At 38.7% G+C, this 24,217-nt stretch overlaps 1 protein-coding gene across 4 annotated transcripts in view; it reads left to right on the top strand.

Moving 5' to 3' along the window:
- Positions 1-9,980: 9,980 nt before the first annotated feature.
- LOC122529183 (protein Skeletor, isoforms B/C) overlaps positions 9,981-24,217 on the top strand; it is a 31,868-nt gene continuing 17,631 nt past the window's right edge. For 3 of the 4 annotated variants that reach the window (XM_043655011.1, XM_043655012.1, XM_043655013.1), the window contains exons 1-3: positions 9,981-10,170; positions 21,573-21,710; positions 23,721-23,793. In XM_043655011.1, the coding sequence (XP_043510946.1) occupies positions 10,086-10,170; positions 21,573-21,710; positions 23,721-23,793 (296 nt within the window). In that variant the 5' untranslated portion in view covers positions 9,981-10,085. The remainder of the gene's footprint in view (positions 10,171-21,572; positions 21,711-23,720; positions 23,794-24,217) is intronic. The other variant, XM_043655010.1, reaches the window with a different exon arrangement.

Raw genomic sequence — 24,217 nt, 5'->3', positions numbered from 1 at the left:
CCCACTGTAGTCTTTTCACTCTATTTTGTGGTCTTAGCAATGGTTTCTTTCATAGCCACGCGTCCACGAAAAAATTACAATTTATACTAAACAAGCAGGTGTCCCAATACTTTTGAAGGCGAGTGTATGAAACAATGTCCCTGAGCAACTAGAAGTGTACCAACGCGCGGCGAGGTGTACAAACACTCCTACGCGTTAGTGGAATTAAAGTGCAAAGAATGGGAGAAGTTTTACGGGACGTGCATAGAGAGTGGAACGGAGATTTATATATAAACTCGTTGTATGGAAGCAGATACAGTTCGCTGATTCGCTCTCCTCTCGCAGTGATTCTTCGTTCATGCCGCGAGAGAGTTCAGTTTCAGATGAATGGATTCGATCCAGCGTGACGTCGAACGAGGCTCAAATAAACAAATCGTAGAATACAGAAGAATACAAATTATTTATTTACACATGCACGTATATTCTACGTTTCACACGAAAAATTGCAAATTAATTACCTTGATTACTTCGTTTCAGCGTCGTTTCGAGCTGTCGTATCGTTTAACGCGCTGTCGATCAGCTGATACAGATACCAAGCGTCAGCTGATATCCCCGGCGAATCCATTAGCGACGTTCGACCGATGAAAATTTCCCTCATCATCGATCCCTCTCCCGACCTCGCCGCGAAAAGAAACGAAGATCCAGCGGAGCGAGTCAAAGCTCTTACGCAGGTTGAAAGCAGACTTTGACCCTGGCTGCGGCCGCGGAGAAAGTCTTCCATTTACGGGCACGTCCCCCCTGTTGTTACACTGCCGAGCACTTTCCTTTAGACACATTATGTGTCTCCGGTGGCCGTGTGAACGCGGAATGCGTAACAACGTTACCGCGTGTCGCGATTAACCGCCGGACAGGGCTGAAGCGCGGCGGAGGACGTTGCGCAATCAGAAAAAAAGAGCGTCCCTTTTCTTTTTCAGAGGGCGATGAATGGAATGGACTTTCGTTTCGTAATCGCTACACTACAGAATTCGCCTCTCCTCGCTTCCGCCTGTCCGGAAACTTATGTAAAGCGCAACGTTGCGAAAGCTTTCGTCGATCGATTCAAGCCGATTGATCGGTTGACGATTACTCGAGAAGAGAGTGAAGCAAAGTTGCTGTCCCGAGTTACTTTATTTCCGACACTTCTCTGTTTGCAGAGAGAAATTGAAAAAAAAAAATGAAATTTATCGTGAAAATTTCTACGATCGGTTTACGATTAGCTCAAGTCGATTAATCGGTTGACGATTCCTCTGAAAGACAAGCTGCGCAGACTGCAGCTGCAGTTTCGAATTTTCTTCATCCTCTCCCCTCTCTCTCTCTCTCTCTCTCTCTCTCTCTCTCTCCTGTTCCTCGCTTAGACAAGATATTAAGTAAATCCGTTGGGAAAACTTTCGTCGTTTTACGTTTAACGCTAGAACTACCGACAATCAAAGTGTACAAACTTGTACCAGAGATAAACTCAAGTACAAGGGATGAAGAGCAATACAATATTACATTATGGTTATTTTACACATATATATAGGTATTTTATATATTTATTATATTATTATATATCTATTTATCACATTATTATATCTATTATCTCCTTATAATATATTATATATAATATATTATATAATATATCTATTTCCTTATATTATATAATATATATTATATAATATATTATATAATATATCTATTATCCTTATAATATATTATATAATATATCTATTTATCATATTATATCTATTATGTTCTTATAATATATGTATTATATTATTATATATTATTATATATTTATTATATTATTCTAACTATTATGTTCTTATAATATATGTATTATATTATTATATATCTATTTATTTTATTATTATACCTATTATGTTCCTATAATATATCTATTATATTATTATATATCTATTTATTATATTATTCTATCTATTATGTTCTTATATAATATATCTATTATATTATTATATATCTATTTATTATATTATTGTATCTATTATTTATATATCTATAATATTCTATTATATATCGATTATACATTATACAGGTTATTACAACAAATATTACATTATATAGATCACGATGTTGTAATAAAATTTATTACGTTTCACTCGACTCTCTGCAAATGCGCCTCGATTGCATTCTCATCAAGAAATTTCTACAAATCTATTAAAATTCCCCCAAAAAAAGAATTACTAGAAATCAAATTTTAACTAGCGTTCATTCGAATTGATCGACAATTTCTTCAGAGGAAAGTGAATGACGTGGAGGATCGAACCACGGACTTCGATCGAACGAAGAACTTGGCGGCGATGCAGCGGTTATTAAATTGAAAAATCAATTTCGTCCGGCTACGCAGGGGGGAATGAAGAGGAGGAGGGACGGCGGTGCACTCGTCGAAACAATTTTCTCTCGTTAACGCATCGGCCAGGCTCATTAACTTTCGCTAATAAGCATGGCCAAGTGCAAGTGAAACACAGGCGAGCCTGGTAATTGCTGTTGCGGTAATTATCAGTCGTTCGAATGGCCGAGGCGGCTGAAAAGCGGCCGCGGGGCTTCGAATCCGACACTGGAAACCACCGTGGAAGCAAAATGTTGAGCGCTCGCCGGGCCACTTTTCTTGGCCGAGGTGCCTTGCGCGAAGCAAGGATCGTTCACGAGGAAAGTGACATTTGAACGAGAGGTTCGAGAGGTAAAGAGACGTTTCACCGACGTTGTGTCTTCCACGCAACCGTGAAAAGACCGTAGCGTAACCCCACTGTGGCGTCTTCAATTACTCGTTATGCGCAACGTTTCTTCCCGCAATGCTGATTTCACTTTCAACCGTGCACGCTCGTTTCCTCGTTGCTCGTTTCACCTCTCTCTCTCCCCCCCTTCGTCTACAAACGGAATTTTTGAAAAATCGCAGAACCGCACACAACGAATATTAATCTGCGAAAAAGTCTTCTTCGAGTCCCAATTTTCCATTCCCCTCTTCACAATTTACTCTCAGTCGAAGGATGAGGTTACAATAATATTTGTTATATTAATTACAATTATATTACATTTTCATTAATTTATATCGATTTATATAATTTTCTATTATTTTATAATTACGTTATATTAATTTTCGTCGAATTCAATTCACTCGACGCAAGACGATTATGGGAGTAATTACTTGGCTAGAATACGCGCCGGTATCGATGATGAATCTTGATCGGTCGAGATAAACGCAAACAAACTGGAAAAAAAGAGAAAGACGACGATGAAGATCTTCGCGTGAGTAATAATCATTTCTAATTACCGGTTGGTGTTTCTCTCTCTCTCTCTTTCTGCTCGTCCACGGATTGCGAAAGGCGGTTTCTAGGTTGAACAGAAACCTCTTGGTTTCTGTAGGGACACGACCGGCCCGCATACCAGTCCAGCCATGAAAGAATGGAGAGCAGTCGATGCCACGAAATCCTGCGATTCAACACAATCGCCCCGGTTGTACACGAGCTTCCTCGATTACACGGGACAAGGGATCGTGTCTGTGCCACGTCTGAAGCAGTGGATCTCGCGGATCTTGTGACACGATTTTCGAACGACATCTCGCTGCAAGAATTAATTAGTTTTCTTCTTGGTCGTTTCATTATTCAAATTATTCGTAACAAGTACATTTAAAGTAGAATTATATGCTGGAGATTTTCTGGCTTTTTGATTCTTTTCTGGATAATTTTTGTATTAGTAATCGAAACGTGCCACGCACGTCAAGAATTTTTTTATCCCCCCCCCAAAAGAAATTGCAATACTTTCTCAGCTTAGAGTATATTTAAGTAAAACAAAATAGGCAAAACGAATAATGAATTTATTACTTCTCAATAGTTTCTATCCAGTGATATACCGGCGAGTTTAAAAGAAAGGCGACGAATTATTGTATACGGCTTTCGGTCACTCGTTATGGTCCGCAATCAGTTGCCAGCGCAAGTTAATCTTTAACGCACGTCGAAAGTTTTTGTACCAAAATTGTAATATTTCGTCAGTTTTAAGTATATTTAAGTATAATTCGGGCAAAGTAAATAATAAATTTATTACTTCTCAATAATTTCTATCCAGTATAATTTCTATTATGCCGACGAGTTCAAAAAGAAAGGCGACGAATTATTGTATACGGTTTTCGGTCACTCGTTATGGTCCACAATCAGTTGCCAGTGCAAGTTAATCTTTAACGCACGTCGAAAGTTTTTGTACCAAAATTGTAATATTTCGTCAGTTTTAAGTATATTTAAGTATAATTCGGGCAAAGTAAATAATAAATTTATTACTTCTCAATAATTTCTATCCAGTATAATTTCTATTATGCCGACGAGTTCAAAAAGAAAGGCGACGAATTATTGTATACGGCTTTCGGTCACTCGTTATGGTCCGCAATCAGTTGCCAGCGCAAGTGGTCAATACGTAAGGGATAAGTCACGTAAAAACTGGATAATTTCAATCGGGATCTCAGTTTGATGACGAGAAACTTGATTCCTCGATTTTTATATACTGAGAATAAACCAAACAATTAGGAAATTAATTTTGTCTCAGTCTTTATTTCATACTGCGAAGAATTTTACCGAGTGAAGAAGGTGACAGTTAACAATCTCTAACATGGAACGAATTTCTAAAACAACCATCAAAATTGAAATGTTTAAAATTTTGAACGTTTCTCGCGTTACGTTCCCCACTTGCAAAAACAGGTTTCTCTAACTAAGAAAACTACGAAACGACGGATCTCTGAAATTTTCCATTTCACTTTATTTCATTTGATCTAAATTCGATGAAAAGTTGCTAAACTTGCCTCGCGGATCACACGTGACGCCTAAAATGAACTTGACTCGCGTTTTCGAGTCACTCGTAGCTATACACGGAGTGTCCTTGCTCGCCAAATCGGCGTTACCTTGCGCGAGCGCGACGACTTAACGTAAAACGCGTTGCCGCCCGTAATCGGCGCATGGTTCCATAATAACGTTCTTTCCTAAACTGGAAAGGCGCCGACACCGCGTCGCCGCGTATCGTTCCCGTAATTATTCTGTAATTATTACTCGCAATGCCGGCGAGATTAAATTTAATCACAGGCTGGCGAGAGAGTGCTCGCGACGAGGGAGAAAGATCCTTCCAGGCGGACGGCACGTGCAACCTATTATCTCGCGCTCTCCCAAGCCACACTCGCAATGTAACCAGCCATTGTTGCAAAAGACAATGACCAAGTGACGCGTGTAATCGTTTCTGCATATATCATCGGATCGCGGCTGCCACCGGGGTCAACAATCGGCCCGCGAGTTTTTGTTCCTCCGTCAACTTCCTTCTAACGAAACGTACACGCGAGAGAGGAACACGAGGTTGAATCGAATCGTCAAAGTGTTAAAGTTGCTAAAATTATTTTTATATTTGACATATTGGAGTTTAGGCTCTTTTGCAGCAAAGGTTTCGTAACGTTGCCAGTTGTAAAATTATGTTTATATCTGGTTTTGGTGTTAAATTTTGGAATCAAAAATTAATACAATACTGAAGTGATATTATATCGAACACATCGAAGAGATTAAAAATCACTTATCCTCCAATTATTATAACACGTGTGTGTCACGTACATATAGGAAAGAACTAAAAAATAGTACGAACTTATTATATATTCCAGTTATATATAACATGTACGTGTCACGTACAAATAGTACAAAACTTGTAATAATTTAAACTCTCAGAGGATCGCAATTTAAATAGACAAATTTTCATTATAATGAAGAATCTTTAACATTCAGCGGTATCATCCGTGATACTTTTGTATGTAAATGACATACACTCTCGCTCGAAAGTCCTAGGCACTTTCATTTTTAATATTCAGTACTTATCGTGGATTATCGTGTGTACATATTTTATAATACAATATACAATAGCATAATAATGCAATATATTAATGTATTGGCAGAGTCTTTATCGTATAAAGTATGTTTATATTGTATTTAATTTAATTTTATTATATATATATATGTATATATATATGTGTGTGTGTGTAATACAATATCAATATGTTAACAGATATTGCATAAAAAAGTGTTTTATAATTATATCGTATATATAACATTTATTATAAATACAATTTATATTACATGTTCTATACAATTTATACCTTTACATTTGCGTAATTAATAATGTAAATATCGTATATATTGTATACAATTTATAACTTAAATTGAATTACTTTTATTAATACAACTATGCATGCAGTGATAACATCTGATAATATTTCCAAGTTGGTCAACATAATCAAAACAGTATCTCGACGTATATATACAGAGCCAATGAAATTTTAAAACGTTTCGTACAACGCGACACAAAATAAAACGCAAACGGTGGACGAAAATTTCCTACGATACAACCCCCCTGTTAAAATACTTTCGTGCCTGTGTCTGACGTCAACGGGACGTCTCTCCTTTATCAAGCGGGCGTGCACACACGCCACTTCCTGACCCTCGAAGATATCCACGGTGGTTCTCGTTTCCGTAATTCGACGAACACGGGCGGTTCAAGAAAAAAATTTTCAATTGCACCCTGCTCCACCCCTTGACAGGAATTTTAATTCGAACGGTCGCAGACGGAATTAAAATTCCTCGCGCGCGCGAAGGAACACTCGGACGACCCGTGAAAAGTTTCTCACGCGGCCGGGCGAACTTACGTTGTAACAGAGTTATCTGCGAATCATGCGTGTCCCGTGAGCACGAGACAGCAGAGATAGGACCGAGAGAGCCGTGTTATCTTGCAAGCTCCCCGATGCATGTGCATCGCCTTGTATTTTACCATCGCGACGACTATTTTACCACCCCCTGTCTTGAAACAGCCAGTTGCTGCGACGCTGCGGCGCGCACCTCGCTCGTCCAACTTTATTTCCCACTTCCGTCTACCCGTGTTGTCCTATTAACTTAAGCTAAAACGCCCCCGTCACGAATATCCAATTACTCTTTGACGTGCGCATCTCTCCGTTCATGTCTATTAGAGCACTCCCGAGAAACTGGGTTGACCCGAATAATCATTTGGAAATTTATTGAAGCCTTTCGTTCCACCGTGCATTCGACATTAATTCGTAATACGGTCCGTATTACGTGGAACTTGTTAAATGAACGAAATCACGCGTTATTCGAGATATATATATATATATCAGAAATGTTTGAAAGAATCGTTGTGTTGCGAGTGATTTGTGTATTCAACGTTACTAGTGTATCAAGCGTTATTATATTAATCGAGGAGCGTCGTCGAATTATCGACTATGGTAATTCGTTCAACCTCTTCAGGGACAAATTTTTAATTTTCAGTTATATAACAAAGAGATTTAATTTAATTTCGAAAGTAAATTAAATTCACATTTCAGAATTTCGCAAAATAACTATTTCAGCAACGCAGAACATTCACGTTAGATTGACCAGAGATCAGTATCAAAATTTAATTAAACTGAAAGCTCCAGGACTGACGAACGTCCGAAGGACGTTCTCTCCCGCGTCATTTTCATTTTTACACGGCCGGGCGTCATAAACGAGAATGTAGGTCTCTTGCGCTGCGAATATAGCGCTTCTGAATTATGTAGAAGCACGGGCGTACGCGTCCCATCGTCCGAAGTTCGACACTTTTGAACTTATCACGCCTATTTTTGGGGAAGGAACACGTCGACTCGTGGATCCGTTCCGACGACATTGTTATTTATTCCGAACGCGAAGGCTAGGGGCACGACAGCGTGCAGAAAGCTTGTTTCTCGCGGCAACAGCGACAAACGAAAATAAAGTGAAACGGTCAGGACAGGGCAATTGTTTGTAAGTGGTCCTTGGCTTGGTCGTTGCAAAAAGGCAAGCCAGCTCGGGTGTCAACTATTACTCGGATCCCGCATTATCCAACCAGCATCCAGGGCAGATCGCGGTCGAGATCTTGCGGTGTACGGTTCAACTACCGTCTCTACGCCGCCGTCCTGACCTGCCTCATTCCTATTCGCCGTGGCGCGCACCGCAAAAGCGTCGAAAAACGCAATCTCGGCCCGGGGACAATTTCGTTAACAGCGACGTTACGTTTTTTCGTTTCTCGTTCACTGTTTCGTTCGCTGTTTCGTGCTGCTGAGCCATTGGACAATTTAGGGATAACGTTTTAAGTTTCTGCGATCCTATACGAGCTACTGTAATTATACGTATAAACCTAACCCAACGAATGTCATTTTTAGTGCTCGAGAGATTGCCAGACAGTTGCTCGTGAAAGTGTTCGAACAGTTGCAGGAAATTTTTTACGACACACGACCACGTATCCATTATATCAATATTCAGTGGGGCCATTTTCTAATTCGTTATATTATTCATTACGTACTCAACATAGCCACTTGTGGCCTATGCTAATTTCTCGCCAATGACTCTTTAGATTGGTTTCTGCACTCGCTGCAGTATTAATTCGAAATTTCGAAGAGTCTTATATATACAAATAGGTACAATGTGTTTGTGTTTTTGCGAAAAAAAAAAAAGACGCCGCATGTGACGAGATACTATCATTTAAAATTCTCTTCCAAACGATATATAAATCACTCGACAGATCGAATTAATGCGTGAATTCAATTAACGCAAGCTTCTCTGTAACAACAACACGCGACGTTTTCCCTTGCTAACCGCAGGCGTACATGTTACGAGTTTCTTACGATACTTTTGCGAGCCATTGTAGCCATTTCTTCTTACAATCGACCTCGAATCTTGCGTCGAAACTTTACGTTCCACTTTCAAAAAAAAAAAAAAATACGTCTCCACGTTGATAATTGATCAACAAACTGAACCTTCAAAACTGTGACAATGATCGCTAGTATCACGATCGACAAACTCTCGTCTCTTCTCCCTTGTACGCGCGGATCTTCGAGCATAGTGATTTAACCTTCTAAGGACGGGGTATTTAAATCGCCAGGCGAAGTTTAATTTTACATGTTTTCGTATAAATTATTGTAGTTCCTATATTTTCAAAGTTAATCAAATAAAGGCTCAAGCTAGTTCAAAATAAGAAGAGAGAGAGACCGTCGATATATCGGACATTCGGCTTTCTCAGATATTTTATAGGTGTCGATATATCGGATGTTAGTACTTAGAAGGTTAACCACTTGCGCTGGCAACTGATTGCGGACCATAACGAGGGACCAAATCGTATATAACAATTTCTTTCGCTATCTTTTTCGAACTCGTCGGTACGATATCACTGGATAGAAATCATTGAAAAGTAATAAAAAGTTTATTATTTGTTTCTCCTGAGTTATACCTAAATATATTTAAAATTGAGAAAATATTCAAATTTTGGGACGAAAAAAACTCTTGACGTACGTGATACGTCATTCGAGCGCAAGAAGTTAAATTAACCAATTGCGCTGGCAACTGATTGCGGACCATAACGAGCGACCAAATCGTATATAACAATTTCTTTCGCTATCTTTTTTGAACTCGTCGGTACGATATCGCTGGATAGAAATGATTGAAAAGTAATAATAAGTTTATTATTTGTTTCTCCTGAGTTATACCTAAATATACTTAAAATTGGGGAAATATTCAAATTTTGGGACCAAAAGAAATCTCGACGTGCGTAGCACGTCATTCCAGCGCAACAACTGCGCCGACAACTGATTGCGGACCATAACGAGCGGCCAAACCGTATACAATAATTCGTCGCTTTCATTTTGAACTCGTCGGCATAATAGAAATTATACCGGATAGAAATGATTGAGAAGTAATAGATTTGTTATTTGTTTTGCCTGAGTTATACTTAAATATTCTGAAAACCGAGAAAATACTTGCAATTTTGGAACGGAAAAAAAAACTCTCGACGCGCGTCGTTCCAGCGGAAGAGGTTAAAAACGTGAGGGAACGAAAACATGGAGGGTTGGACGAAAAAGAGGGAAAAGCAAGGCGAAATGACGGATTCGGCGGAGCAAGCGGGAGCAGTAGGGAGGGAAGCCTGGCGAAGGGAAAGAGATGGAAACGGCGAAGGAGAAAGAGGCGAGGCAAGGCGAGCCGGTGATCGTAGTGGGATCGACAAAGCTACCTGGATCCACAACGGCCACTTTCGACGGCAGTAACCACGAAGACGCCATGACGACACAATCACCCACATCGTCCACGACTCGGCTCTCCGCTATTGGTCTAGTCGCAGCGATTTATCTTCTTCTGGCGACACGTGAGTCTAACCGTACCGTGTTATAATTGACACGAACATTTCCAAGCTTCTCTCTCTCCGTTCCGTGATCTATTTCTCAAACTCTGCGAGTCTAACCGAGAGTGATTCGTCCGAGTGCCAAGAGGAATTCTATTTCTTTCTGTTTTTTTTTTTTTTTTCTATCTTGGTAGAAAGTTTTTATTCCTCTGGCACTGTATTCGCGTCTCGCGTCTCGAGTCGAACCGAACTGTATTCGCAGAATCGTGTCACTCCTTTTTTTATGCGAATCTCTATATTTTTCTTTTTTTTTTTCAATATCTTGGTTTTATTTGAATTCAACGCAGTAAATCGTTTAATTACGAATTGTAAGAATTTTGTCCCGACAATACTGTATAATGTTCGAAAAATAGAGGTTCGCGTGTCACAGTATCGCGAGCATGCTTGCAACAAGATACGTTAGTCCTAGATACTAGACGCTTATTTACAAGACATACTATAGTCTATAGTATAATTGACAAAAAAAAAAAGGCCAAACTATTGAATATCCAGAGCTTTCTTCAACTCTGATTCAATCGAAAATGACAATGGAAAGTTATCGAAAAATTTTAAATTGTAGCAAACAACTTCGTGAAATGAAATCATACGCGTGAACTGTAAAAGTTTAAACGCCTCTGAAATTATCGTAAAATTCTTTTCATAGCGAGATTTACCATAATCTCGAAGACTGAAGCGAAGTCTTTCCCTTACATCAACCGTCTGAAAACTTGCTGTACGATTTTATTGAATAGTCAAACAAGAAGAATTTCAAGAAATCCTAACCATCTTTTGCCATCTCGGGCCCTGAATGGTCCGATGAACTGCGAATTTTAAGAGGAGGCTTCGACCTTCAATGCCACGGTAGATTTAGTCTCGAATAACAAATGAAAACGTTAGTTTGTAATTTCTTCTTTTAACAAATGTATCGGAATTTTTACAATTCTCGGGCAACAAAAATACCCGCTTGCTTTTCCACTCGCAACTCTGTTTCTCACAAAGTTGCAGCAAAGTTTAAAATGTCAGTAATTTATTCATCCGGCGGCAAATTTTTACACGCGAGTATGCACGTACTCGAAGCAACCACGCCTCGAACTCAGCCACCGCAGAGATCCATCGCGTTGCCACTTCGCACACGGCCACTATTCGAAACACGCTCGCAGCGCGATACGTTATTACCAAAGTTCGCGGCTCGAATTGTTCGCGAGGAGGCGTATTTACGAAAGGACGTGCCGAACACTGCAGGAGGCAGCCTGGCAAACATCTCGTTCATACTGAACATCCCGTCGTCACCGGGATTTACAACGAGATCATCCGAGAGGCAGCCGATTCCTCTGTCGCGACATCGCGGCGTGAAACTGCAAAGGTATACTCAAAGGCGCGAAACACCTATTCAGCCTCGTTCGCGCCAACGAGATTTCAGCTCGTCGGGATATTTATTATAACACCGAATCGAATCTTCGCAGTGCGCGTTCGATTGAAACCGAAGAATCGAATGGGGATCGCGAATGTATTCGGACTCGGCCGAATCTCGACTTTGAGCGATCGTTGCCTCACAACGGGTGTAAACTGTGTGAACTGCGTTTCCAGATTCTCGGCATCGATCACTGGCGGAATCGTGTAGATGAATCGAGTCGACTTTGATTTTTTTTTTTCTCGTATTTCTGGAGATCTGCAAACTATTTCCTATCTCTTGCACTGGATAAGAATTTTATTTAATCGTCGTATTTTGAAGTAAGAAACTGATTAATTAATTATTAATTAAGGGCTCACTGAATTTTAGCCAAAATATATCAAGAAGACACGTGTTCCTTTTATTCCATCGTCACACTGATTGTAAATTTATTTACTTTCGGATAAACAAATATATAATACGAAATTATACTCGTAAAAATCCATTTTACACGGTGCAAGACTCTCGACTTCGTAACAAAAGAGCACGATCAATTATCAATTTTGAAAAGGAACAAATCAATCGCTGCCATGGGAACGTGCCATGATAAATAACCAAAAGCAAATTCCAAAATAACTTCAAAAAAAAAAACACAGTGTCACGTATAGCCACGAGGTCGAGCCAGTGTGGCTTCTAAACTGGATCTTGTCCAACGCCCGACATGTTTTGACAATTGAAAAATGGTGATACTTCGAAAGGGAGAGGGCAAAAGAAAATTTTCGAATGTGTCCATTTTGTGCGTGAAAAATATTTGGAAATATCTCTGTATCAAGGAAATTTCGCGACAATTATCGACAATTCTCTGAAACAGGTGAAAAGATCTCGAGTCGGGGCAATTATCGAACGATTCACCGGCGTTAATTAACGACAGCGCCGCTGGCTCCAGCGTCTCGATTTGCCGGTCTGTTTCGCCGCTCGAAATCTGCGTGACTTTCGCGTTCCACGCTTTTCCTCCGCGCGGGCCCCGGGAGAAAGAGATTCGCGACGAGAAAAAAGAACGAGAAAAAGGCAGAGAGATAGATAGATAGATAGAGAAAGAGAGAGAGAGAGAGAGAGAGAGAGAGAGAGAGAGAAGTCCGCGTACGATATCGCGGTCGTAACGATTTCGCGAAGAAACTGCCGGCCGTTTTCCGCTCGAGATCTCGCGGCCGCTTGCGAAAGTGGTGCCACGAACACGCGGAAACACGCCAGCACACGATATCGCAATTTAGCTCACCCTGTTTCCATTTTTTATTCCCCGTGTTTTGCTTGTCCCGTTCCATTCAATGAAAATCGGATCGATCCATCAACAAATCCACTGATACTCCCTGGTCATTGAATTAGGACCGACGCGCGGAAATTTCACTTTTCCGACACTGTGCGTGCGTGCGCGCGTGTGTGTTTGTTAACCGAGTTAGGTGAACGAGCCTGTCCGATGCCAAACATCCGGTTAATCTCGTTACGCGGCTACGCGTACGATTAACATTTCAACTCTCAAGAAACAGATGATTCAGACGAGTTTAACGAGAGAGTTGCAAAATCTCCGTGAGAAGTTTGAAACTGTGTTTCATTTCTTCTTTTTTTTTTTTTTTTTTTTGTTTTCGAGGTCGTTTAGCTTCAGTTTATCGAGTTGATCCGCAATGTTTCTAAACTCCAATTATTCGGAGATAATACGAAAATGGAACATGTACATATATATGTAAAAAAATTGATCTTAAAATCATCTTAAATATATAATACAGTACGGTTCTACCGATTATTGAGATTTATTAATTAATCACGCGAATACTTTTATAAATAAAATAAAGTACAAAGTATTTTATAGCTTTCACATTCATATTCCCAGATTTATCCCAAATTTCGCGAATATAATACGATTATCGCGTAAATAAAATTTCAAATCGTTTCACATTGAGCGTGTAAAGAAAGGTTTCCGCAAATATTCATGAACAATTTCACAAACATCGCTCTGTATATTAATATAAAATAATATATATATATATATATATATATATGATTTTATTATAATTATTATTATATAATATATAATAATAATTATAATATATAATAATTTTAAATTAATATATAATATATATTAATATAAAATAACATAATAAAGTAATATATATAAAATATTGTTATTATATTAGAATATATATATATATTATTACGTTATTATATTATATTATATTATATTATTATAAATATATATACCGCTTTACGTCGCTGTACTATTAGAATTCATTCGCAACGCTCAGTTTTACTAGAAAAAAAAAAAAGAGAAAAATTAAAAAATGGAAATTTAAGTGGTCCCAATTCGATTTTACCAGAGAGATAGAGAGAGAGAGTATTATTTTCTCACCCGAGAGAGAATTCCTAACGTGTCTTTGTCACATACCGTTCCCGACTCTCCGCAAATATCCTTTATGCGTGTCTAATCGGGCATTGCCTCTCGACGTGGCTTTAATCCGTCACTGGGACGATCTTTCTCCTTTGGTTCGCGTTTCGGTCCAGTGGCTGCCGAGGAATCGCGACTGCGCGACTTAATCGAGATCCTGTGTAAACAACAGGAAAGGCGCGTTGTTTGCAAAGAACGCCCCGAACGCTGGTTCAACCTTGTCGCAAAAGAAAAGCGATTCGTTCGTGGGGGAGGGGAGAATTTCGCCTCGGAACAGATGCCAAATCAAATTTCTTTTCGTCGCCGCAACCGCAACGTTGTTTCTATCGGTTTCACATGTCAGGGGCTGAATTCGTTTCGAGGAGCGTTTTCAAATTTCGATCGACCAGCAATTTTGCACAAATTTTAGAGATCGATCGAGTTTACCTCACCTAAGATTGTTCTTACAGCCAGATATTATTTTCTTTGTTATAATATTATAAATATTATAAATTTATTATAATATAATAAACTATAAATATTATAAATGTTATAAATTTATTAGATTGTAATAATTTTATAATAAATTTTATAAATTTATTATATTATAAATATTATAAATTTATTATAATATAATAAATTATAAATGTTATAAATGATATAAATTTATTACATTATAATAAATTATAATATTATGAATTTTATAAATTTATTACATTATAATAAATTATAATATTATAAATTTTATAAATTTATTATATTATAAATATTATAAATGTTATAAATTTATTAGATTGTAATAATTTTATAATAAATTTTATAAATTTATTATATCATAAATATTATAAATTTATTATAATATAATAAATTATAAATGCTACAAATGTTATAAATTTATTACATTATAATAAATTATAATATTATAAATTTTATAAATTTATTACATTATAATAAATTATAATATTATAAATTTTATAAATTTATTATATTATAAATTTATCATATAAGAGATCGATTCTAATCGAAGACGTATCTTATCTCGCATACAATAAATTACATCACAGTTAAGATTAATAATCGATTTAATTACAATTAAAATTGATATTAAATTCTAATCGAAACACGTATATCTGCGATATAATTTATCTTTGCAATTCATCTCACTCGATGAATTACATCACAGTTAAGACTAACGATTCGACTCTAATCGAAGATGCATCCACGACGCGATTCACCTTTACAATTTATCCTACGATCGATTACATCACAGTTGAGATTAATAATCGAAAAAGAAATTCCGATTGAATAGCTGCACCAAGCGACGGAATTTACCTCGAACGGAAAACGAAACTGCGCCTTAAACAGATTCGCGGATAAAGAAATTATTATATCCCGGAAGGTTACGAGAATCGAATGGTAGGGAGTTAACTTGCCTCTCGCGTCGACGTATTAAGAAACAGGAAAGAAAACTGGTTATATAATTTCAGGTATAAAGAGAGCGAATCGAAAACACGCGGGACCGGGTAAATAGGATTTATCGGGAATCGGACGTATCTCGGCGTGTCCTCGGCTTGAAACAGGATTATCTCGTGATGGGGGAGAGGATTGGGGAGGAGGAGGGGGGGGGGGAGTTAATGCAAAATTCGATGTTCCAATTGAAAAGGCGCGACGACGAAAAGAAGGTGAAAGAAGGAAAATAAACTCGAGTGAATGGCGAGTCGATCCGGATGAAATTTAGCTTCCCAGCTTCCGAAACGGCCTGTTTTCTCTCTCTTTCTCTCTTTCTCTCTGTCGCCGCGAGTCCTCTACTCCGGTATCTAACCAGCGAGTTGCGACATTAGCTCGAGAGTCGTATTATGCAGTGGTAGGCAATTACGCTTGTCCGCCTTCTGCTTTCTCTTTCGTATGAAAATGTCAAAGGTCCGATATGTATCTCTCGTTGGATACGTATCCTTCTCTTTTTTTCCCCCATTTCCCTCTCTTTGTCTCTCTCTTTTTCTCTCATCTTAAATCAACCTCGTTGACCCAAATTTCCAGAAACTCGCGTCTATTAGACACGTTGATGTGTTTCCACTTTGATCAGTGTAAAGTAATATCTCTCTCTCTCTCTCTCTCTCTCGTTACGTTCTTTTTCTCCCTTCCGCCTCGCTTTCGGTCCACGTTCTTTTTTTTCCGTTTCTTTTTATCGTTCTCTCCATCGGGCTCCAGCGAATCACGGGCCACGCTCGTAATAATTTAATCACGCTCCACCCCTGTCGTTACCGCGACAATAATTACGCACTAATGGCTCGCGGCTGCAACGACGTAATGCATCCTCTCTCAAAGCTCGAACAGCGACACCGCTTTGACACTTCGGCTTCTCATTAGCGATTGATACCCAAAGTCTGCGCGGCTGTGCCCTATATTCGTTGTACCGCGATGCACGTACATACGTATGTACGTCCTTCCAACTGCACTCGCGCGATCTCGCGTTTCTTCCAAAACGAGATCCTACGGCGCGGAAAAAACGGGAGCCTTGGAAAGCCGAGACGAGACCGGTTGCCTGAAAATTTACACAAGAGGAAGTGCTTAGGATTTGTTAGATTTGAGAAAATATTTTTATGATATTTACAATATTTGTAATATAATAAATTTATAATATATATAAATATAATTTTAATATTTATATTTATAATATAATAAATTTATAATATTTGCAATGTTTACAATATTTATAATATAATAAATTTATAATATTTACAATATTTACAATATAATAAATTTATAATATTTACAATATTTACAATATAATAAATTTATAACATTTACAATATTTACAATATAATAAATTTATAATATTTACAATATTTATAATATAATAAATTTATAATGTATATAATTTTAATATTTATAATATTTATAATATAATAAATTTATAATATTTATAATAAATAATTATTATAATATTATAATAAAGAAAATATCTTCAAGAATAATCCGAGATAAGGTAACTTCTGTGCAAAGATAAAAGAAAATTTACAATTGGGATCACTGTAATTTAGTCGAAAATATATTTCATGTTGTTACGTGTCATCGTTTCCCAAAAATGTGATATATATATGCCATTTATCCCTTAACACGTTGACTGCTACGATGGTCGTTGCTGACCATCCATAATATTAGTCTTTACTTGAAAATATATTTTACGTTGTTTCCTAAAAGTGTGGTATGTTTTCTCACCATTTATCTCTGAACACGTCACTGTTGACCATTCGTAAAGGTCCATTCTATTTAGAATAATTAAAACGAGATGAACGTCGGAGGAATTTTAAATCACACAAACAATTAGATAATATTGTAAAACAAAAGAGAAAACGCTTTCGTTATACCTTGTTGTAACATAATATCTCATAAAAATTATGTACTTCGTCGCATAAACGAAACTTCGTATAAGTATCGCGTGACAGTCTTTTCTCCGCCACTGTATACAAAACAAAAATATGGCTAAAAAATAATACGTCACAGGTACTAAATAATAATGCGAAAATTTAGTCGCAAGTATGATAATGACAAAGCGAAAGGATTAAAGCTTGAAAACTACACCACCCACCTGCACTCATTGCAATAACCATCCATTAACAATAACTCACATACTGCACGAATGCCACACCACAGAAACCCAAAGACAGAAATACGNGAATCAACGCAAACAAACCTGACTTCTCAAAATGACATACAAAGAGTATTAAAATATCTCAAATGAGTATTAAAATATCTCATACAAAGAATAAAATATGAGTATTAAAATATCTTATACAAAAAATAAAATATGAGTATTAAAATATCTCATACAAAGAGTAAAATATCTCAAATGAGTATTAAAATATCTCATACAAAGAATAAAATATGAATATTAAAATATCTCATACAAAGAATAAAATATGAGTATTAAAATATCTCATACAAAGAGTAAAATATCTCAAATGAGTATTAAAATATTTCATACAAAGAATATTAAAATATCAACAGTATCAAAATATCTCATACAAAGAGTATTAAAATATCTCAAATGAGTATTAAAATATCTCAAATGAGTATTAAAATATCTCAGAAACATAAACTACTACACACATATCTAATGGCACCGTCGTCGCTAATGACCTCGCTGTCGATGCGACATTAAAGAAAAATAGAAGAAGAAGAAGGAGAAGAAAGCTTGAGAAAATAAAGATAAATTAACCGAGTGACACGAGTCAAAAACTGGAGCTTGGTCTGCTACGTGTCGTTCTACATTCGCCGGTTCTCCAATTAGGTGTTCAAAAATTCTCTTACCCGTTCTCCCAATAAATATACCCAATTTGAGACCGAGGCGCAGACTCGGTGAACAACTTAGAAAACTCTAAAATGGCAACGACGTCCCGTTAGATGCCTGTGACGTTTCACTGAACTGAACTGTCAGCTCTCGGCCGGTGAAACGAATCGGCGCGTCGAATTAATGAAAAGTTTCAGAGAAAACGCGCGCCCGATAGGCTCGATTGGAGTGCGCGAATGCAAATAATAAAGGCAAAGAGCCAGAGAGCTCTCGATCAACCGGCAGTTTGATTAGAGGAGCGGCGACAGCCGACGAGAATCAGCAGGTTCCGCGTGCAACTCTCGTTACGCGTGTTTATGTCAGCTCGATCAACAACAGGACTTCGTTGCAAGATTACACGTTGCAAGCTTAATGGCTATCGTTTCAATCCTTCCTGCAACGATGGAAAGCGAATTTTCGCCGTTCGCTGCCTCGCGTCACATTCACGTTCCAACAAAATCATCGTCGTTACGCTTCTTGGGCCCATCGGTCAAGTCGTTGTGCGCGGCGAAAATGGAAAATCCTTTGGAGATCGGTGACATTTGCGCAAAAGTTCTCTTTAAAGTACTCCTCTTCGTTTTCAATCAGACTCTGCGTTATTTTCCAAATTTTCGGTATCAAATTTTGCAATCACACGAAGATACTGAAGATACATGTGATCGACATGTGAAATTTGATGTATCCTGATGATTCTTTAGAGATGTTTATGTAAAACGTATCTGCGTCTCGTATGTTTCTTTTTAATCAGGCTCTGGATTATTTTCCATTATTATCGTAGTATAGTATCAAATTTTGTATGTAATACTTGGACGCTGCAGGATGATAATATAAAATTCTTTCCGTAGTGGCATTTCCACAAAAATGTCCGTGTTTCTTCTGCATTGTTCCCGACGATATTCAAATTTCGTAGTCAAACGGAAGTTGACTACCAAGTGATACGAAATTTCCTTAGCATGTAAATGTTACAACAAACACAACGATGTACATTTTGCAACCGGTTTCGAGAAAATTGCCGATTCTTCCTTCAATGTTCCTCAATATTCTTCCAGCTGAGTGACAAAAGTTGTTGCTTGTTGCATCGTTCAAAGCAGCGGAGATAAAATAAAGACGAGAAACGTATAGCACCGGATCGCTACAAATCCTTTCTTCGGCGTGTCCGTCGGCTCAGTTTCACAACGCGCTGGTGTATGGACAACTTGTTGCCACGAACAAGCGTCGTATCTCTCGAAACCAAGACAAAACCTAAATAACCTAAAACCTCCGGCAACTGGTTGATATCTGTCAGCTACTGTTCGAATCACGCGGCAACTTCGCAAAGTTTCTACCCGTTGATTTAACCGTTTCAGCGATTATGGCCGTATTGAACAGCGTGTTTTGAATGCTTAATTTGTCACGCAACGCGCTCCGTTTCAATTAACCTCTTGCTCTCCAATGGCACTTTTTGTCCCAAAATTGCAATATTTCGTCAGTTTCAAGTATATCTAAGTACAACACAGGAGAAACAAATGATAAATTTATCGTTACTTTTTTCATAATTTCTATCCAGCGATGTCATACCGACGTGTTCAAAAAGACAGCGACGAGTTATTGAATACTTTAGATATCTGGTCACTCGTTGTGGTCCGCAATCAGTTGCCAGCGCAAATTTGGTCAAAGTGTCGCATCGAGGCTTAACAACTGCGTAAATAGGAAATTTTTGCTTTATCTATTTACAGAAACCTCTACACACAGTTACGTCAAGGAAGAATGAGTGAAAAAAGGGGGAGAAATAAGAAAATTTGTTGACCAATTTCGCAAGTAAAGAACGTTTCAAACAGCCCCTGGCTAACCAGGACAATTCTACCTTAAGTTTCCCAGTTTATCGACCAGTTGTAGAAAAGTGGCTTACTCTAAAGTGGTAAAACGTTCGCCGCATTCATGAAGCTGGGATGGGATCCCGTTCCGATCGGCAATCGTAACAACGCATTTTTCTTCAATTATCAAATACCACGATACGCGACGGTGGAACAAAACGGTGTAGAAGAGTACGAGATCTCTCCGTGGCCCCCATACGTTACATCACCGATCACCGATCACCGATCGGCGACAGTTAACGGCACAACGAAACGGCCGTTCGCCGTATTGGCGTATCTAATTTTCCGCGGGTCGATTTTTTCTCTCTCTTTTTCCTGTTTTCTTTCTTTTCTTTTTTTCCCCCGCGCCGATGTTTTCGACTGGTTTCGATCGAAACGGCTCGAGAACGGTTCGAGGCCGGTGCCGAGCGAGGATTTATGCCCGGGCATGCGTCAATCTCGTCGGATGGACGATATCCTGTCCGGCGGAGAGAGCCGGTAACGGTACGCGCTCGATCAAAGGGTTAGACGAGAGAGATCGATCGGTTCGACCGGTTCCACGATTCGTTAGCATCTAACGAACGGTCCGCGCCACTGGGATTGGCCTTGACGTTCGACGTACGCGCGCCAGCCACCGGCATATTTATGCGAATGTTAACCCTGATTCCCTACCGGACCAAGTTTTCGCCTACCTTGTTTACCAGCTTCTCTCTATCTATCTATCTATCTATCTATCTATCTATCTATCTTGTCCGTTGACAGTTACGAGTTAAAAGATCGAGAAACAGATCTAGGCAAGAGGTCTTACAGATTACAATCCCTTTGTCGACACGACACGGTGAAAAGCGACGAGTCTTTCGACGTGCCGTGGTATTTCACAGACAAGACCGTGGAAACCAAGCAAATTGTCGACAGCAAGTTAGAACCACGGGCGAGGAGGACGGGGGAGATCCGAACAGATGACTAACATTCCGTGATCCCGTGCGACACGATCTTGCCCCGCATGCCGCACCGCTGCCAAGGCCTGCGCAAGCATCCGAGGCACTCCGCTTTTGCATAACTCCGCGATTCGTAACGATCTGTCCTGTTAAACCCTATATAGCTAGCGGGGATCGATCGTTCGGCTACCAGAGCCCATCGACTACCGTTAAACGTCGAGCCTCGTTCCCGAGAACCGATCGATCCAGGAATCGAGGCTTCGGGGTAGCTTCGGGCACCGGCTAAGCAAGCTCGGTGCCTCGATTTTGATTATCTATGCAGAGAACCGGTATCCGGATGCTTCCTAGTCGAACAAAACCCACGTCGATTTATCATTCGGATCGTGGCAAACCTGACTTCGCGAATCGCGTCGGTCGCTTTTGTCTTTTTGTTTTTTTTTTTTTTTTTCTCTTAATTAATCGAATTCGATTCTGTTTGCAGAGATATGCAGCGCAGCTTATTACGGAAAGCTTATTGGCAAGCTGTCGGAACTTCATCACGGCGTCAGCGGTGAAGTTTACGCGGTGGACGGGCGAACTCTGTTCATCAAGGACTTCACGTACGACGGCGAAGCACCAAGTTCGTAAACCGAGGAGCACAGCTCACGACTAGCGCGAAACTTTCCCATTTCAGCGCGCAACCGTCGATCACAGTCGCTCCCCTCCCCCTCTTCCGCTCCACGCCCGGTTTTCTCGCGGTTTCCCATCGCGGGAAAAAGAGCGAGCGTACGAGCGTCGAAGGGAACCAACACTGACAATTTTCCTACGTTACAGATTGTCGATAAAAGAATGTCCCTCCCCGGTTTCTGACCATCGACGATCGATCATCCAACGAGATTTCGATACGGGACGCTTGTTTCACTCCCTGTTACGTTCTCCTCCGTGGTCCCTCGTTTCCCTGCCACGATCGCTCTGTGAATTCCCTCAGACGTTTTATCGACGTCTCTGTTACCTCGGATCGGCCCTCGACAGAAATTGAATTTTCATCCGAATTATTTTTTGGCAGTATGAGCCTTGATTGGCAAAGAGCTGTGGCTAGGTACCACGAGATATTACATATTAAACTGGTTTTTAAGTTGATTAATACTCGATAACGAAGGACGTTTGCGATCTTCGAGTTCTTTTTTCGTCTCCGAATTGACACTTATGTAACGAATGTGTTTTCGCGTTTTGATTCTCGTAGTTGCGGGCACACGGATGTGTAGATCAGAGTTTATAATTTATTTTGTATGAATATTTTAAATTATATGTAGCTAGGAATGAGAAATGGTATTGTTTGTTCCTATGAAGAATTATAATAAAATAACAGTAGGTCATCCTTTTGTGTTGCTACAATATTTGCGATATTTGAGAAACTTGATACAATCAGAGAAACGTGCTTTCAGAAATTATGAATGTCTGAATTCTTGTTATACACACAAAATAAGACTTGAATACGTTCGTATATCTGAATATATACATGTGATGGGACACCTAAATATCTTAAAATGTTATTTTTAAACAGATAACATAGATAAATTTTAAATAAAAAGTAAATAGTTAATAATAAAAATTAATTGGTAGTAAGTAAAGTCTAGCAAATAAAGATTATTCGGTGACAATAAGGGGACCGTAACATAGTAGGAATAGTGATTTTTTTGTAAATTTAGTAAGTAAAGAGTTACGAGGATTTCAAGGTCACTTCCACTTTCTATTAAACGAAATAATATATTTATAGATTATTAATCGACACAGCACGACATTTTCTATATAAAGAAAAGTATAATGTACACGTATCGAAAAATATTTCTTTAATTTTACAACTTTTTTAAACTTTAATTTGACAACTTTTACACGCATCTCCAAAAACGACAGAGATATTTAAGTGCCATTTGTGCCAAGTTGCCATTTATGTTTTTTGTATATTAAATACGCGTGTAATAAGAATTTCTGCTCATTTCAATACAGTCATCAACCATTATAAATAAAGTAGTGAAATAAAAATGTGTAAATATTACATAAACACACGAACGAACGTACATGCAAAAGGTTGTTTCTTTCTCAAAGTACGTAGTGACCCATCGCAGTGGAAACACCATGAAAAAAAAAGTGCCAATAGTAATCAAGAAGAAGAAACAGTTCATTTCTGAATTTCTTGAAATTTCAAGAAGGTTGCGAGAACAAGGGAAAGAAACAAGTATTTACAATAGCTGGGCGAATTTCTTAAGTCGCGCATGTACAGAGTTTCGTTTAAGAGATACGTATTCAATGGCGACCGTAAAAAGTACAACTCCTACTTCTTCCCTTTCGACTCGTACGCCACTCTCACTTTTCTACATGCCACGGCTCAATAAAATCGAAAGCGTTCGCTCGCGAAGGTCTCTCTCTCCTATGCGCCCCGAACACGTGAAGCGTGTGCTCGCCGCTAATGATTCCCGAACGATCCCAGAGAATGAACGACGAAAGAAACAAAACGACGATCAGATGATCACCGGTCGCGGTTGCAATTTCGTTGCGGCGGATTGACCGCTGTCGGATGATCGAAAGCGATTAGCCAATAACTCGTTCAGCAATCGCCGAAAGCCGCAATTATAATTATCTCCTTTTCCAGCTGCCTACTTTTACGTCGGCACTTCGAAGAGCCCCAATGGAAACGGAATCAGACTTCGGGACGAGCGTGGATCGTGAGTGCTCTTTACCTTCTTTTCCTCTTTTTCTTCTTTTTTTTTTTTTTTTTATAATTATACCAATATCTTTTAACCTCTTGCGCTGGAATGACGAGAATTTTTTGTTCCAAAATTTGCAATATATATTTTCCCAGTTTTGCGTGTATTTAAGTAAAACAAAATAGGCAAAACGAATCTATCCAGTGATATCATACCGACGAGTTCAAAAAGAAAGCGACAAATTATTTTATACGATTCGGCCACTCGTTATGGTCCGCAATCAGTCGGTTAATCTCTCTTGCGCTGTAATGACGTGCCACCGCACGTCGAGAAACTTTTGTCCCGAAATTGCAAGTATTTTCTCAGTTTTAAGTATATGTAAGTATAACTCAGACAAAACGAATAATAAATTTATTACTTGTCAATCATTTCTATCCAGTGA

The sequence above is a fragment of the Frieseomelitta varia genome, unplaced genomic scaffold, assembly GCF_011392965.1.
Source record: "Frieseomelitta varia isolate USP_RPSP 00005682 unplaced genomic scaffold, Fvar_1.2 scaffold_28, whole genome shotgun sequence".
Taxonomy (NCBI): domain Eukaryota; kingdom Metazoa; phylum Arthropoda; class Insecta; order Hymenoptera; family Apidae; genus Frieseomelitta; species Frieseomelitta varia.
The sequence above is the reverse complement of the archived record's forward strand: the minus strand, read 5'-3'. Positions and strand labels throughout refer to the sequence as shown.